Source organism: Geotrypetes seraphini, chromosome 3, assembly GCF_902459505.1.
Source record: "Geotrypetes seraphini chromosome 3, aGeoSer1.1, whole genome shotgun sequence".
NCBI classification, from domain to species: domain Eukaryota; kingdom Metazoa; phylum Chordata; class Amphibia; order Gymnophiona; family Dermophiidae; genus Geotrypetes; species Geotrypetes seraphini.
In genome coordinates this window covers 396,998,488-397,014,335 of record NC_047086.1, presented here as the reverse complement: position 1 = coordinate 397,014,335, position 15,848 = coordinate 396,998,488, and the positions used below count along the sequence as shown (strand labels likewise).

General features: G+C 43.6%; 1 protein-coding gene across 1 annotated transcript in view; it reads right to left on the bottom strand.

The window, feature by feature from the left end:
- The window catches only part of KIF6 (kinesin family member 6), a 511,469-nt gene that overhangs the window by 312,807 nt on the left and 182,814 nt on the right, over positions 1 to 15,848 (bottom strand). The window contains exons 9-10 of the mRNA XM_033938641.1: positions 15,635 to 15,721; positions 8,472 to 8,575 (exon numbers count right to left, since the gene is read on the bottom strand). Coding sequence (XP_033794532.1) covers positions 8,472 to 8,575; positions 15,635 to 15,721 — 191 coding nt within the window. The remainder of the gene's footprint in view (positions 1 to 8,471; positions 8,576 to 15,634; positions 15,722 to 15,848) is intronic.

Sequence of the window (15,848 nt, the reverse complement as noted above, 5' to 3'; positions counted from 1 at the left end):
CCTAGGCAACTGAATTAAAGTGAATTTTAAAAAAGTGTCAGTGTTATCCACGCTCTTCAATCTTTCCCTAAGTACAGGAAGAGTCCCGTTGGCCTGGAAAACAGCTAGCGTCATTCCACTCCACAAAAAGGGATGCAGGACAGAGGCTGCGAATTATAGACCGGTGAGTCTCACATCGATAGTGAACAAACAAACAACGAAATTGTAACTTTCCCTTGCCTTTCCATCTTACTCTTGTTTGTCCAATTTGTTTGTCAGTTGTCTAACCTGTTCAAATTATATGTATTGCCACATTCTGATGGTTTTTAAATTGTACATCGCTTAGATATTGTTATAAGCGATTCATCAAATGCAAATTAAACTTGAAACTTAAACTTATGGAAACACTAATCAAACACAAATTAGATACGATCCTGAACGAGGATAATCTGCGAGATCACCATCAACATGGATTTACAAAGGGAAGGTCCTGCCAATCCAATCTAATCAGCTTCTTTGACTGGGTAACAAGAAAGCTGGATATGGGGGAGTCCCTGGACGTCGTGTACTTGGACTTCAGTAAAGCTTTTGATAGCGTCCCACACCACAGGTTATTGAGCAAGATGAGTTCAATGGGATTAGGTGAAACGTTAACTGCATGGGTTAAAGACTGGCTTAAAGGTAAACTTCAGAGGGTGGTGGTGAATGGTACCCTCTCCGAAACGTTGGAGGTGATCCAGTGGAGTGCCGCAGGGCTCGGTCTTGGGTCCGATCCTATTTAACATCTTCGTAAGCGACCTGGCTCAGGGGCTTCGAGGTAAAATTACATTATTCGCCGATGACGCCAAACTATGCAACATAGTAGGCAAAAGCACAGTGCCAGACATTATGACGCAGGACCTACTCTTACTGGAACATTAGTCCATGACTTGGCAATTAAGTTTCAATGCCACAAAGTGTAAGGTCATGCACCTTGGCAGCAGAAATCCATGCAGATCTTACACCCTAAATGGTGAGACCTTAGCAAGGACTACAGCAGAACGAGATTTGGGGGTAATCATTAGTGAAGACATGAAGACTGCCAAACAAGTGGAGAAAGCTTCATCCAAGGCTGGACAAATGATGGGTTGTATCCATAGAAGTTTCGTCAGCCGAAAGCCGGAAATCATAATGCCGTTGTACAGATCCATGGTGAGACCTCATCTGGAATATTGTGTACAATTCTGGAGGCCACATTACCAAAAAGATGTGCTGAGAGTTGAGTCGGTTCAGCGAATGGCCACCAGGATGGTTTCGGGACTCAAGGATCTCCTGTATGAGGAACGGCTGGGTAAGTTGCAGCTATACTCACTCGAGGAGCACAGAAAGAGGGGAGACATGATTGAGATGTTTAAATATGTCACGGGCCGTATCGAGGTGGAAGAAGATATCTTTTTTCTTAAAGGACCCATGGCAACAAGAGGGCATCTGTTGAAAATCAGGGGTGGGAAACTTCATGGCGACACCAGGAAGTACTTCTTCAGCGAAAGGGTGGTTGATCATTGGAATGATCTTCCACTGGAGGTAATCGAGGCCAGCAGCATGCCAGATTTTAAGAAAAAATGGGATAAGCATGTGGGATCTCTTCATGGAAGAAATTAGGGGGGTGGGTCATTAGAGTGGGCAGACTTGATGGGCGTGGCCCTTTTCTGCCATTATTTTCTATGTTTCTATGTTTAGATGATGCTTACACCTCTATAGTGGCCTGCAGCCAGTTTGCCTCCTTCTCTATCACCTCTCTCACTTGCCTGCAGCCTGATGAAGGCTGTAATTGAGTCATATTTTCTCAGGTTGAAGATTAGTCTGACAGTGGTGTTTTGGATGAGTTGCATTTTGTGAATCAGAGTGGTGTTGATCCCCATGTAGATGGAGTTGCAGTAGTCAAGTTGTGGAAGTATCATCAGCTGTATAACTAAGGCAAAGTGGTGTTGGTGAAAGTATTAATCTTAGTTGTCTCAAGGTATAGAGGGATTTCTTTCTGAGACTGGAGATTTGTGGTTCCATGGTAAGTGTGGAGTCCAGGATGCAACCTAGGATTTTGGAGGATTCTTCTACAGGGAGAGTCTTGCCCGATCGAACAGTAATGCTTGTTGGTGCCGTCTGTTGGGGTGTGTGGAAGTATAGAACTTAAGGTTTAGTTGTGTTTAATTTTAATTTGTTGGTAGTCGTCCAGATTTGGATTCTTTCAATATTATGTGAGACTTTGTTGGTGATGTCTGAATGATTGTTGGTTATGGGAATAAGGATAAAGATGTCATCTGCATTGGATAATATGCTCTTGTCTTCAAACATGATTTTACAGAGAGAGATCATGAAGAGGAGTGTGTGGCGCAGTGGTTGGATCTACAGCCTCAGCACCCTGCGGTTGTGGGTTCAAACCCCGCCGCTGCTCCTTGTGACTCTGGGCAAGTCACTTAATCCTCCATAGCCCCAGGTACGTTAGATAGATTGTGAGCCCGCCGGGACAGATAGGGAAAATGCTTGAGTACCTGATTGTAAAAACCGCTTAGATAACCTTGATAGGCGGTATATAAAATCCTAATAAACTTGAAACTTGAAGAGATTAAATGGGATGGGGGAGAGTAGGGAGCCCTGTGGCATGCCACAGAAGGCTTTCCAGGGGTTGGAAATCTATCCGTTCAGTTTGACAATGTATTCCCTGTTTTTCAGGAAATCTGAGAACAATCTTAACACTGTGCCTGTTATGCCAATTTCTGACAGTTTTGTTATTAGTAGGTGGTAGTCTACTGAATCAAAGGCTGCTGAGATGTCAAATTGGAGGAGTATTGCTTGACTTCCTGTACTGTGTAGTTGTTTGTTTTTTGTTATCAAGATAAGGAGGAGAAGTTCTGTGCTGTGCTGTTGCCAGAATCCGAATTGGGAAAGGTGGAGGCATGAGTGTTGTTCAATGTAGGTTGTGAGCTATTTGCACACATGGATCTCAATGATTTTTGTCAGGATAGGTATGCCTGCAATGGGTCTATAGTTTGAGGCTGAGGAGAGATCTACCTTTGGTGATTTCGGTATAGGGGTGAGTGCTATTTTACCCATTGTTTCTAGCAAGTGGCCATGATTTAGGGTGTTATTTAGGAGTTTGGAAATCCAGCTGGCGATCTGTTCAGGAACAGTAGTGAGGAAATAAAAGGAACAGTTGTCTAGGGAGCTGCAGTGCACGGACAATTTAGATAGTAGTTTGTTTGTGTCTGGGATGGACAGGTTGGAGAATGAAGTCCAGATTTGATCTGCTTTGGTAGGCTCAGTGAGGAGTTGAGACGCTTCAAGGGTGTATGTCCCAGTGGACCCCGAGCCAGAGATGTAGGCACCTTGCATGAGTGGTCCTGCCCCAGACAACTGAGTGAGAGGTGGAGCTCACAAGCCTCTTATACTGGGTGCCTATTGCTTCTAACACACTTTTTAAAGTTATTGGGAGCATTTTTCTAGGACATATCCAGGAAAATAACCACAGTGAAATCAAACAACTCAGTTTTGAAAAATAACCTAGCTGGGTACCTAAAGCTTAAAGGTAACCTAAAATAGGCCAACAAAAAATCAAGAAAACGTATAAAAGGCTGAAAAATCTAACTAAGGGATCAGAAAATCTCAGCACAGCAAAACTGCAATCAAAAATCCAATCAATAATGTTTAGTAAAAGTGTGTACAGATGACCACATTGCTACTTTGCAAATGTCCTGAATAGGAATAGATCTTAAGCTTGCTATGGAAGTAGCTGTAGCCCTAACTTTATGAGCTCCAATTTTTCCAGGTGTTTGAGTATCTGCCTTTGTATAGCAAAAACTTATGCACTGTGTTATCCAAGAAGAAAGAGTTCTTTTTGAGACTGATTTTCCCCGGGTAGCTGGATTATAGGAAATGAAAAGCTGGTTGGATTGTCAGAAGGAAGCCATTGCTCTGATACAAAAAAGCAATGCTTGTCTACAGTCCAACGTATGGAGATGTTGCTCTGCTGAAGAAGAATGCGGAGAAGGGGAAAACGTTGGTAAGGTTATAGTTTGGTTGAGATGAAAATCTGTTGCAACCTTCAGAAGAAATTTTGGATGAGTTCTGAGTTGTACTTTAGTAGGGAAAAATTGAAGATAAGGATAATAAGTAACTAATGCTTGTAGGTCACTGACTCTTCTGGCGGAAGTTAGAGCCGTGAGAAAAACTGTTTTCCAAGTAAGAAAAGAAAGTGAAGCAGATCCCAGAGGTTCAAATGGGTCATGCATCAAGACATCCAACACCAAATTCAGGTCCCACACTGGAGGTGGATCATGAATGGGAGGTTTAAGAATGTGAAGACCTCAGAGAAATCTAGAGATGAGGGGACGATGTAAAAGAGGCTTATCATCCACAGGAATATGAAAAGCTGAGATTGCTGCCAAATGGTATTGAACTGAGTTAGACATAAGACCAAACTCCGACAAATGCAGGAGATATGACAAAATGTGTTCTGTTGGACAGGTGAGAGGATTGTGATGTGATCCTGAGACCAGATGGAAAACTTTTTCCATTTAGAATGATATGATTTCCTGGGAGATGGACGTCTTGCTGCTAGAAGAACAGTTTTCACTTGCTGCATTAACTGGGAAATTGTCTAGGACTGCGCTCTCAATTTCCAAGCTGTCAGGCTGAGACTGCGAAGGTTGGGGTGAAGTAATCTGCCCTGCTGTTGAGATAGCAGAGATGGATGGTCTCTGAGAGGAATTGGGGGAGCATCCAGAATGTCCAGGAGTAGATACCAAATTTGACGGGGCCAACAAGGTGCAATGAGAATAATGTGAGCCTTGTCCATAGCAACTTTTTGAAGCACCTTGGATATTAGAGGAAATGGAGGAAAAGCGTAGAGAAGACTGTTGCCCCAATGTATGGAGAAAGCATCCCTTGCTATTGCTCGAAAAGTTGGGCTTAGAGAGCAAAATGTTGTGTATATGACATTGGCTTGTGAAGCAAAGAGATCTACTATTGGAGTGCCCCATAGAAGGAATATCTTATGTAAAATGGCAGGGTCGAGGGTCCACTCATGTGGATTGAGCTTCCTGCTGAGAGAATCTTCAAGGATGTTGTGTTCTCCTGGAATGTAGACCTCTTGCAGATGGACCCCTATAGTTAGAGCATAAGTCCATAGACGAAAAGCTTCTCTGCAGAGAGGGAGAGATCCTGAACCTCCCTGCTTGTTCACATAGAACTTTGTAACTTGATTGTCCGTTTGAATCAGAACTTGTTTGTTGGGAAGCCAATGATGGAAGGCCCGAAGAGCATAGTATACTGTCCGGAGTTCCAAGTGGTTGATATGTAGCTTTTGTTCGTACGCCGACCAGTGCCCTTGAGTGCACCACTGGTTGAGATGCACTCCCCAGCCCAATGTGGAAGCATCTGCCGTTATCATGATGGATGGAGGAAGAGGAAGTACTCTGCAAGGGCAATGATGGCACAATGTCTTTCTGGAGGAAGATAGGCTCTTGCATGATCTGTATTCAGGAGTGCACCGATGAACATAAGGGAGTGAGTTGGAAGTAGATTGGACTTTTGATGATTGATGATGAATCCTAGAGATTGAGGTGTTTGAACTGTGGCCTGGATGTGTTATAAGCAACTGGTCTTCGGAATGTGCCACCAGGAGACAATCGTCCAAGTACGGAAAGACCATGTGATGCTGTTTTCACAGATGTGCTGCTACCACAGCCAGGCACTTTGTGAAAACTCTTGGTGCTGAAGAAAAGCCGAAAGGTAACACCTTGTACTGGAAATGCTGAGTCAGGAATTTGAACCGTAGCATGGATGGGAATGTGGGTATAGGAATCTTTGAGGTCTAGGGTGGTTAACCAATCGAATTGTTTCAAAAGAGGTAGAATAGTTGGTAGAGATATCATCTGGAATTTTTCTCTTTTGAGGCAGGCATTTAGAGGTCTGAGGTCTAGAATGGGTCGTAGACCTTGAGTCTTTTTGGGAATGAGGAAGAAACGGGAGTAAAATCTCTTATTTTGTTGATCGTGACCAGGAGCTTTATGAACTTTATATTTAGTTTTCAAGCGTTTGGACGCTGTGGACACTGACAAAGGCGACAACTTCTTCAGTGGTGTCTTACAAGATTATAGGATAGCTTGAAAATCTTTACTACCTGTTGGGATAGCCGCCCCATTCAGGCTAAGTAAAGAAGAAACTTTCTGTATAAACTCTGGATAGGAATACTCCTCAGAGGAGCTCGGCTGAATAGGCTGGTCTGGCTGAGGGTCAGAGTCTGGTAGGATGCTGGGCTCTGACCAGGCAGAAGGAGAGTGGGGCTGCTGCATCAGAGAAGAGCATTTGGGTGCACCAGGAGCCCATGACAGATGAGACGAAGGTGGCACTGAAGTTAAAAGTAAAGGTGTTTCCTGGGAAACCTGTTGAATTAAATTTGAATAAAGGTAAGCCTGCAGAAGAGGAGGAAGCTGGTGAGAAGTCTGTAGGAAGGAAGCACTATCATGCATAGTGTGACCATATGGCTCCAGAAAAAAGGGGACGGATTGAGATATCCGGGTTTTACTTCCATTGAAAGCAACCAAGATGTCTCAATCTGTTCTCCTTACTTCCATTGCTTTCAATGGAAGTAAAACCCGGATGTCTCAATCCGTCCCCTTTTTTCTGGAGCCATATGGTCACACTAATCATGCATAAACTTTTTAAACAATGAGAAAAAACCAGAAACTGCCTGAAAAGATTCATTTCCCTGTGAAGACATTGCTGCTTGCACTGCCGGCCTAGAAATTCTTTTGGGGTGAATCGGCTCCAGTTCTAATATTATAGAAGAAGAAGGCCCCCCCTTTTCTTTAAATGACTTTAGAGAAGTACCTGTAGCCTCTGAAGCAGCAGGAAAGGACCGTGAGGCTGAGGCTGAGCCCAGAGGAGCCTTTGAGTGCTTTGAAGAGGAAGCCGCTTTTGTAGAGGAGCTCCGTGATAATGAGAAGTCCGATGGAAGAGGGGCCAAATTCATGTCCCGTGTCGGGAGCTTCTTCTTTTTTCCCCCTGCCAATATTGCTGGTTTTTTATTTTCTAATGGCATCAGCATATGTTGGCTTCCCTCCCCTTGCAGTGCCGAAACAGGGCCTTGGGGGGAGAGAGATAGTGGCAGTGTCGGCAGCTGACTTGCCTGAGGTGAAGTTCCAGTGCCAATCACTTCAGAGCTGCTGGCCATCACAGCTTGAAGAAAGAAGTCAGGAAAAAAAGGCTTTGCAGTTCTAGTGCCCTCTGTTTAAAGAACAGCGCTAAACTTGAAAATGTTTTGACAGATGAAAGAGAGCTGTGTCCCATGAAGTAGGCTCCTCACTCGGTCAAAATCCTTTTTTTTTTATTTTTAATTTTTTTAACGCTTGGTACAGACTCACCTGATATCTATCTGTCTCTGAATTGTTATACTTATTCTCTCTATAGGAGAGGGCATTAGGCACCTTATATGGTAGGATGAAACTAGAACTTATTTATTATTGTTAGTTAATTTTTTATTTATTTATTTTCTGTGAAGAAAAATGAGGAGAGAACAGGGGAGAGCTGTGACCTGTCAGGAGCGGTTAGAAAAAAAATCTGGCATTCCAAGGGGAAGGGCGGTGGGAGTACTGACTCCCGCATATGCCCAGTAAGGGGAGAGCACCGACACATAGTCTTCGTCAGCGGACTTCACCTACAAGTGTGCCTGCATACCCCCAGAGAAAAAACAGTACATTCAGTTTAGAAATCCCAAATATGTGTGCTGTTTTCATCCCCTGACTTAAGCATCCTCCCCCCACCCCCATTCTTTTGATCCAATTAAAAGTATACATGCTGCAAAAACCTGCATGCTTTTAGCTAGGCAAAGAAAGGGAGTTTTCAGAGAGGCCAATTTACCTGGATAAATCATCATTTTCTCAGATAACTTTGGAAATTGTCCTCTATGAATATTCTCCAAGTTGAACTTTTGGGAAAAATTTGCATTGAACTGTACAGTATAATTCAAACATCTGAAAAACGAAAGTACTTTGATTAAATCTAAAATTCAGATCTTTCTGTATAATTCTGTTGTATTTTGAAACTGATGATTTATTTTGGCATAAGAAGAGAAGCTAAAGGATATACTAAGAAGCTCCCTGACACAAAACAAGTTTCTGGGATTTTTTTTTTTTAAGCTCTAAGAGGCTGTGTAGAAGTATCTCTTTCATTTTGAAATTGTTATTCTACAATAGCTTTTCTTAGCTGGCACCAGCAGGACATTCCCATCCTCCACTTTCTGTTTCCTGACTTCCTCTGAGCTGAGGCTGCATAAAATACTGCCAACCTCTGTACAGCTTTGCGTGGCACCAGGCCATTTGAAATTGGCATCGGATATGCTGTGCTTTAGTGAAATTCAGAGATCTGTAGTGTCTCTGTACCATTCTGCTCCATTAAAATAACTCAACCAAATGTTTATTGCACAAAAAGAAAAGGGAAATAAAGACTGAAATTACTTTAATAGCTCTTTCTGTGTGAGATCGTCTGTTCTTGGCTCCCCAGTGATTATGGCCAACTCATCCTTCAGTGTCTGGATCTCCTTCTTCAATTGCACAATCATCTGCAAATGAAAAAGCAACAAACTGGACTGGAGTAACCCACTAACTGATGTTCAGGCACAATGAAAAAGAATGGGAAAGACACCAAGAAAATTTGAGCATCTAGGAAAACAAAACAGAAAATGTAGAAAGATTAAAGCAGCTAAACATAAGTAAGCTTCATTCATTGTAAGAGCAGTTTTAGACCCCCAGAACTTTGCATAACCAAAGGCAGTGCTCAATATAACAAGTGTGGCTGGTGCTGAAGAAAAGGACCAGCCAAGCTGGAAGAAAGTCAGTCAAGATAACTGGGATCCCCGGCTGATCAGCAAGGCTTCCCTCCGATGTCAGCTCTGACATCGAAGGGAAGCCCTCGTGTCGGCTTTGGCGGAGGGGGACATGCCCAGCTGGACAGCCCTGAAGGGAACAAGTAAGGGAAAGAGGGGATAACGTGGGACAAGGGAGAAGAGGGGGGGAGGAAGGAACACATTGGGACATGGAAGGTGCACTAATTTTGGACAAAGGCTGGAAGGCAGGGAGGGGGACACAAACTTTGGACACAGAAGGAAGGGAGGAGGCATGAACATGGGACATAAGGGAAGGAATAGAAAGGGAGAATTGTTGGGCATGAGTGTATGTGAGAGGGAAAGAGATGGTGCACATGGGGAAAGGAACACAGAGGAAAATTATTGGGCAGAGAGGAGTGAGGTAGAGATATATGGGGAAGAGAAGGATGAGAGGAAGAAATGTTGGATATGGTGGTAGAGAAGGAATAGAGGACAGATTAAAGGGGATGCAAGGCTGGAGGGAGAGGTGTGGCATGGTGCTGGAGAGGGGTGATAGAAGGAGAAATGCTAGGCATGGGGCTGGTGGGCAATGGTGAAAAATGCTGCTTATGATCCAGGGGATGAAAGATAGATAAATGTTGGATGTGTCAGCTTGGGAAACGCTTTTTACCTATGCGGATGACATCTTATATTGATTGAGATTGACTCAAATATTACCAATTTAACTTTTAAAATAAACTACTGTATTCCAAACTTCAAACTTGGGCTATGTCTGTCCAGATGAAGTTAAATGCAGCCAAAACTAAACTTTTGTGGTTAGGCCAAAACTGGATTATCTTCCTTCCACTGCACTTTTGGATTCTGGAGCCTCCCTACAAATTGAGTTCTCCTCCAAGATTTTGGGAATACTTTTCGAACACAGAGGATCTAGAATCAGAAAATAATATTAAATATTGAACTAAAGCCAGCACTGGGCAGACTTGCATGGTCTGTGTCTGTATATGGCTGTTTGGGGGAGGATGGGCTGGAGAGGGCTTCAATGGCTGGGAGGGTTTAGATGGGCTGGAGTAGGTTTTAACAGAGATTTTGGCAGTTGGAACCCAAGCACAGTACCGGGTAGAACTTTGGATTCTTGCCCAGAAATAGCTAAGAAGAAAAAATTTAAATTGAATCAGGTTGGGCATACTGGATGGACCATTTGGGTCTTTATCTGCCGTCATCTACTATGTTACTATGACTCTTCCCTTACCTTTAAGGATCAAATAAACTCTCTGGATAAGAAATGTTTTTTCAGTTTGCGAATGCTGAGGAAGGTTAGAACTCTTTTCCATCAACCTCATTTTTCTGTCTTGGTCCAATCTCAGATAGATTATTGTAATGTCATTTATCTTGGCATCACAAAGATCTGCCTCCAAAGATTACAATTGATTCAGAATACGCTGCGAAGTTGATTTATGGAAAAAGCAAATTCGACCACGTGACTCCATTGCTTTTGAGTCTCCATTGGCTCCCAGCTTATCTCAGAATCCAGTTTAAATGTTTTCGTATTATTTTCAAAATTTTATATGGTATTTTTGTCCCTCTTGTTCCTCTTCTATGGAATGTTTATAGATTTTCATATGCGAGAGGGACTCCACGATTTAAACTGGCCCTCTCTTCTAGGAAAGGAACTCAAGGAGTCAAGAATTTTAGCCTTTCTCTGGCTTTAATTTTCCTCAATTATGGAATGAACTTCCTTTAATTTTGAGGTGTCCCAGCTCTTTCCAATCTTTCCGTAAATCTTTAAAAACTTTTCTATTTGCTAAACATTTTGAAAATTAGTCCTCTTGTATTTTAGCTTATTTTTAAACTTATTGTTAACCGCGTTGAGCTTCCTCTGATTAAAGACCCAGTATATAAAGTTAAGTTTTAGTTTAGTTTGGGAGAGATGCACCCTGGATCTCTCTCTCTCTCTCTTTCCCCATTCCCTGGCGGAAGGGGAAGGGGATCTTAGAATGGTGAGATGATGAAGGCAGGGACATGGGCACAGGGGAAATACTAGAAAGGGACGTATATGAGACATAGAGATGGGAGATGCTGAACATGGGGAACAATACATACACAGAGATAGAAGATGGATGGTGAGCATGGAGAAAGAAGAAATGTCAAATGGTCAGGAGACCCTGGTAAGTGAATTAAGAGAAGACAAAAGAAAGAAGAGACCAGTGCCTGAGACCAACATGACTTGAAGAATGAAATGACGAAACAACAAAAGGTAGAAAAAAATAATTGCATTTTCTATTTTGTGATTAAAATATATCAGATTTGAAATATGTATCCTACTAGAGCTGGTGTTAGACAAAACTGGGGATCACAAAGCCCCAGCTGTTCTTCTTTAGCTTCCATCTGGCTTAGGGATCTCTCTGACCAGGGGGTAGTTTCCCTAGTTGCACTCCCCTAACACTATTCCTGCCATGTGTAACTGAAGTATTATGTTAGCTTAATTTTTCTATGTAGCATTCTGAAGTAATGTGACTTCAGTTTTCTCAATAGTGGAGGGGATATTTGTGAGGAGAGGGGAGACAGCGTTTTGTTGATCCTTGCTCTGGAGACGGGGTGGGGACAGGGACCAAGCTGGCAGAGACAGCACAGAAATGGGACTGAACTGGCAGAGATGGGGTGGGGACAGGGCCGAGCTCACATTGACGGGGACAAATTTTTTCCCCGGGTCATTCTCTACCCTGCATCACGTAGCTATAGTTTGGGTTCGTCTTTCCTACATGCATCACTTTGCACTTGCTCACATTAAATGCCAACTACCATTTTAACACTCAGGCTCCCAAGGTCTCACGCATCAGGGTTCCAATAAATATAAAAGTTGCCACATAGGAGAGGGCATTAGGCACCTTATATGGAAAGATGAAACTAGAACTTTTAGAGGACTCCGGGCAGACTTTTATCTTTTTTGCTTTCCTCTTGCTCCCTCCTTTATGTTCCCTTCCCCTAAGGGTTCTCTCTAACAGGAAACATGTGGGGAGCAGGAAAAGAGGGAACTACAAATACCAGAAGTAGGAGTGACTGTGTATGATTATTGGGGGATATGTATGTAGAGTGTGTAGGGAGAGAGTATGATGGTGTTTGGGGGGGGGTGCTGAGAAATGAGGTACAGGATGTGAATGTACAAACATGCATATGTGTATGGATGGACAGACCCTCAATAACCAGGGCTGGCTCAAAGTGTTTTGGCGCCCTGATCCAACTTCGATGGCTGCGTCGATCACCCTGTGGTGTCTCCAGCCACCACTCTCATCGCTTAAGCTTTCTTCCCCTCCTCAACATTTCTCCTCTTTTCTCTCCAGCCCCTAGTCTGGCATTTCTTCCTCTCCTTTCTCCCTCCCTTCTTCTTCCCCCGCAGTCCTTTAAACATTACCTTGCTTGCTAGTAGCAATAGCTTACACAGAAGGCTGCTTTTGGCCAGCCCTGGGACTTCTTTCTGCTGTATCCCACATACAGGAAATTGCAACAGAGGGAGTCGGGAACATGGCAGAGGGAAGACCAAGGGATGGCCTAAAACAGTCTGATGTGCAAATTTTATACATGCTATTTGTATGGAGAATTGCCGTTAAATGGAGGGAGAAACTGTGCCTGGTGCTTGCTCCCTTCTGTCAAAGCTGCTCTCCCTGCCCTGATCAACTGAGTTACAGGTCTCCCTGAGTTCTGCTGGCTCAGCTGATTGACCGGCAGGAAAAGTAGCAGAAAGAAAGGTCCCCCCTCCTACCAACACCACTCCCTCGCCCGCTGTTGCCCTGGATCTCCAAATGCCTTCCCCCAACACATTGTACAAGATCGACAGAAGGGATACCCATTCCCTCCTGCCTCAGTCACCGCTGCCTGGTCCGAACTCCCCCACCATGTCTTGGCAAGAGGGATGCCCACTCCCTCCTGCCAACGGTGACTCCTGTCCCATGACAACCCCCCCACCGCACCTCTGTACCTTGAAATTGAAGGATGGCCAGAGAGATGCCTACTCCCTCTAGCTGGCTTGCCCATCTCTTCAAAATGGTGGGCCTTTCCCTTCCCGGTGCATCCTCTGATGTACTAGGAGGGACCTAAGGCCCTGATTGTCTCAGGTGCTTAAGGCCTCTCCTCATCCCAGGATGCACCAGGCAAGGAGAGACCTTAGGCACCAGAGTCAATCAGGGCCTTAGGCCCCTCCTAGTACATCCCAGGATGCACCAGGAAGGGGAAGACCCACCATTTGAAGAGGCAGGCCTGCTGGCCAGAGGGAGTGGGCATCCCTCTGGCCATCCTTCAATTTCAAAGTACAGGGGCATGGGGGGGAAGGCTGTTGGGGGGACGTCGGGGGGGGGAAGGGAACAGGAGATGCCAGTGGCAGGAGAGAGTGGGAATCCCTTCTGTTGTCTTTCAATTTAAAGATGCGAGAGCTGTCGAGGGATTGTCAGGGGGGGAGGGGGAGGGATGCTCAAGGCAGGAGGAAGTGGGCATCCCACCTGCTGAACAGGAGCCATCAAACAGCACTGGGGGAGATCGATGGTAGGGGAGGGATTGGTGGTCTTTTTTATTATTTGCATGGGGCAGGGGTTTGAGCTGTCAAACCTTATGTTCCTGAGCCAATCAGTGATCAGGCACTGACCGGAAAGTAAAGCTACAACAGCTCAGACCCTGTCTGAAAATTTTGTCCGCAAATGTAGCACAACAAGGTTAGCGAATCATCCGGCAATGAAAGAGAATCGGCCAGATTGCTAATTTAAATATTAATGATGCCATTTTACTACCATTTTAATAAGACCTCATTGTACAACATTTGCAGGGCAGAGTCAGAGTCTGCTAGGAAGCTTAGAAAAGACCATGGTGAGCTATTCTGATAATTGACTGATAAAATACTGGCACGCTAAACCGGCTGGAAATGGTTTAGTGACCATTGTTAAGGGAATGGTTAAGTTTTGAGAATCTGGCCCTCAGAAAGCAACAGAACGTATTTGAGTTGAAGACGAACCCTAGTAGCTCCAACACCAAAATGATTCTCTGTATTAGTTCTTGTGCACCTTCCTGGGATGTGTTCTTGACCAGCAAATTATCCAGGTAGGCAAACATGTGCACTTCCAGTCTGTATAATGACGTTGCACTTTCTGGGCACTCTGAGAACAGGTACAAGACCGAAAGGCAGGGTGCAGTATTGGTATTGGTGTTTCCCTACTCAAAATCAAAGATACTTCCTGTGACAGGGAAACATTTGTACATGGATATAACCATAGCCAATTCTTTCCTGAATCATGGGAATTAGGGTGCTTAAGGAAACTATCTTGAACTTTTCTTTGATCAAGTATTTGTTCAGGACCCTTAGGTCTAAGATGGAAAGAAATCCCATGAGGGATTTCTTGAAGTACTTCCTCATGCCCATCCCTTTTTGGGCATGAGAAAGTTCTTCAAACATAACACCTTCCTTTTGTCCCTGATGGCATAAGCTTGACCATATGGGCCTGAAAAAGGGAGAGAGTTCCTCTGAAACAATAGTCTGGTGTCGAGAGCTGAATTTTGATTCACTTGGTGGACAATTTAGAGGAAGTTCTTGCCAATCCTGGATTATTTCAAGATCCATCCAGTCTGAGGTTATAAGGAGCCATCTTGTTAGGGGAAAAAAATAGCCTCCCCCCTACCTGTAGACCAACCAGGATGGTCATTTTACTGCAATTATGCGCTCCTGGAGCTAATGCTTGTCCCCTGCTTCAGCTGGAGAGCTGACTGGGCTTTCTGGATCCCCTGCAGCTGGTGGCAAGAGCAAGGTCCCTGAGATTGCTGAGAAGGGCGGACAGGAATGAATCTACATCTTTGATAGTCAGCTTTCCTATGACTGATACCTGAAAACATCCAGGAAATGAAGGCCACAGAAGGAGTGGGTTCAGACCGACTTTATGGTATCAATATATTTCTTCATCAAAACACAAAAAAAGGGGCAAGTGAGATGTCTTAAAACAACCAAATGAGACATGTTTATTAGTCCAACAAAGAGAAACACTCTCATTTATTGTGGTCCTAACTAGCATCCCAGTTTCGGCACAAGCCTTCCTTAGGGGACTAGTGAGATACTTGTTAATGAGGTTTTGCTCCAGAGTACAACACGCCAACAAGGGCATTTGCGTACACCTCATTAACAAGTATCTCACAATTCCCCTGAGGAAGGCTTGTGCCGAAAATGGGATCCTAGTTAGGACCACAATAGATGAAAGTGTTTCTCTTTGTTGGACTAATAAACGTGTCTCATTTGCTTGTTTTAAGACATCTCACTTGCCCCTTTTTTGTGTTTTGATATTGATTTTATCGAGGCTGGTTTTGTGCTTTTCTCTTTGTGTTTTTGTCAGTATATTTCTTGACAGTGCATTTCCATATGCAAAAAGACTGCATGTGGAAAAACCTTTATAAAAATATTCCCCTGTATAATATAACATATAATTTAATTTTCATTCTTAATGAAATGATTCTGGAACAAGAGATTAATGTCTTATAAGTAGCTGAGCCACTGCCATGATCTGCCTGATCTCCCAACCATGCTTTCTCCAGGACAGTGAAGTAGAATATGGTTCTTATTTAAAAGCTTCTAAGCTTTCCCCATTATGTTACCAGCATTTAAAAGGGGGAAACTAACTATAATTGTCTCCTTACAGCCAACTAAAGCAGCAATGGCTGTCAAAATCTGGAGATAAAAAGCAGACAAGTCAAAGAATGTATCTGTTCATTTATAGTGTACCTTATTTCATTAGAATTTTTAATTGTTCATCAAGAAAACATGAAACTTACCAGCCTGGGATCTATTTCTTCATTAAGAACAGCCTCATTTTTGATAAGGGCAACTCTCTGCGCAAACCTACAGGTCGAAATTGATTCCTAGAAAGACAACAATTTTCTTTAGGATGCTACTAATATATCTTTATTGGGGTTGGTTTTGGTGGTCTTTGTTTCATAAAGCATAACAACATTGCTTTTAAATACACATCTGGCTTCATTCTTTCAT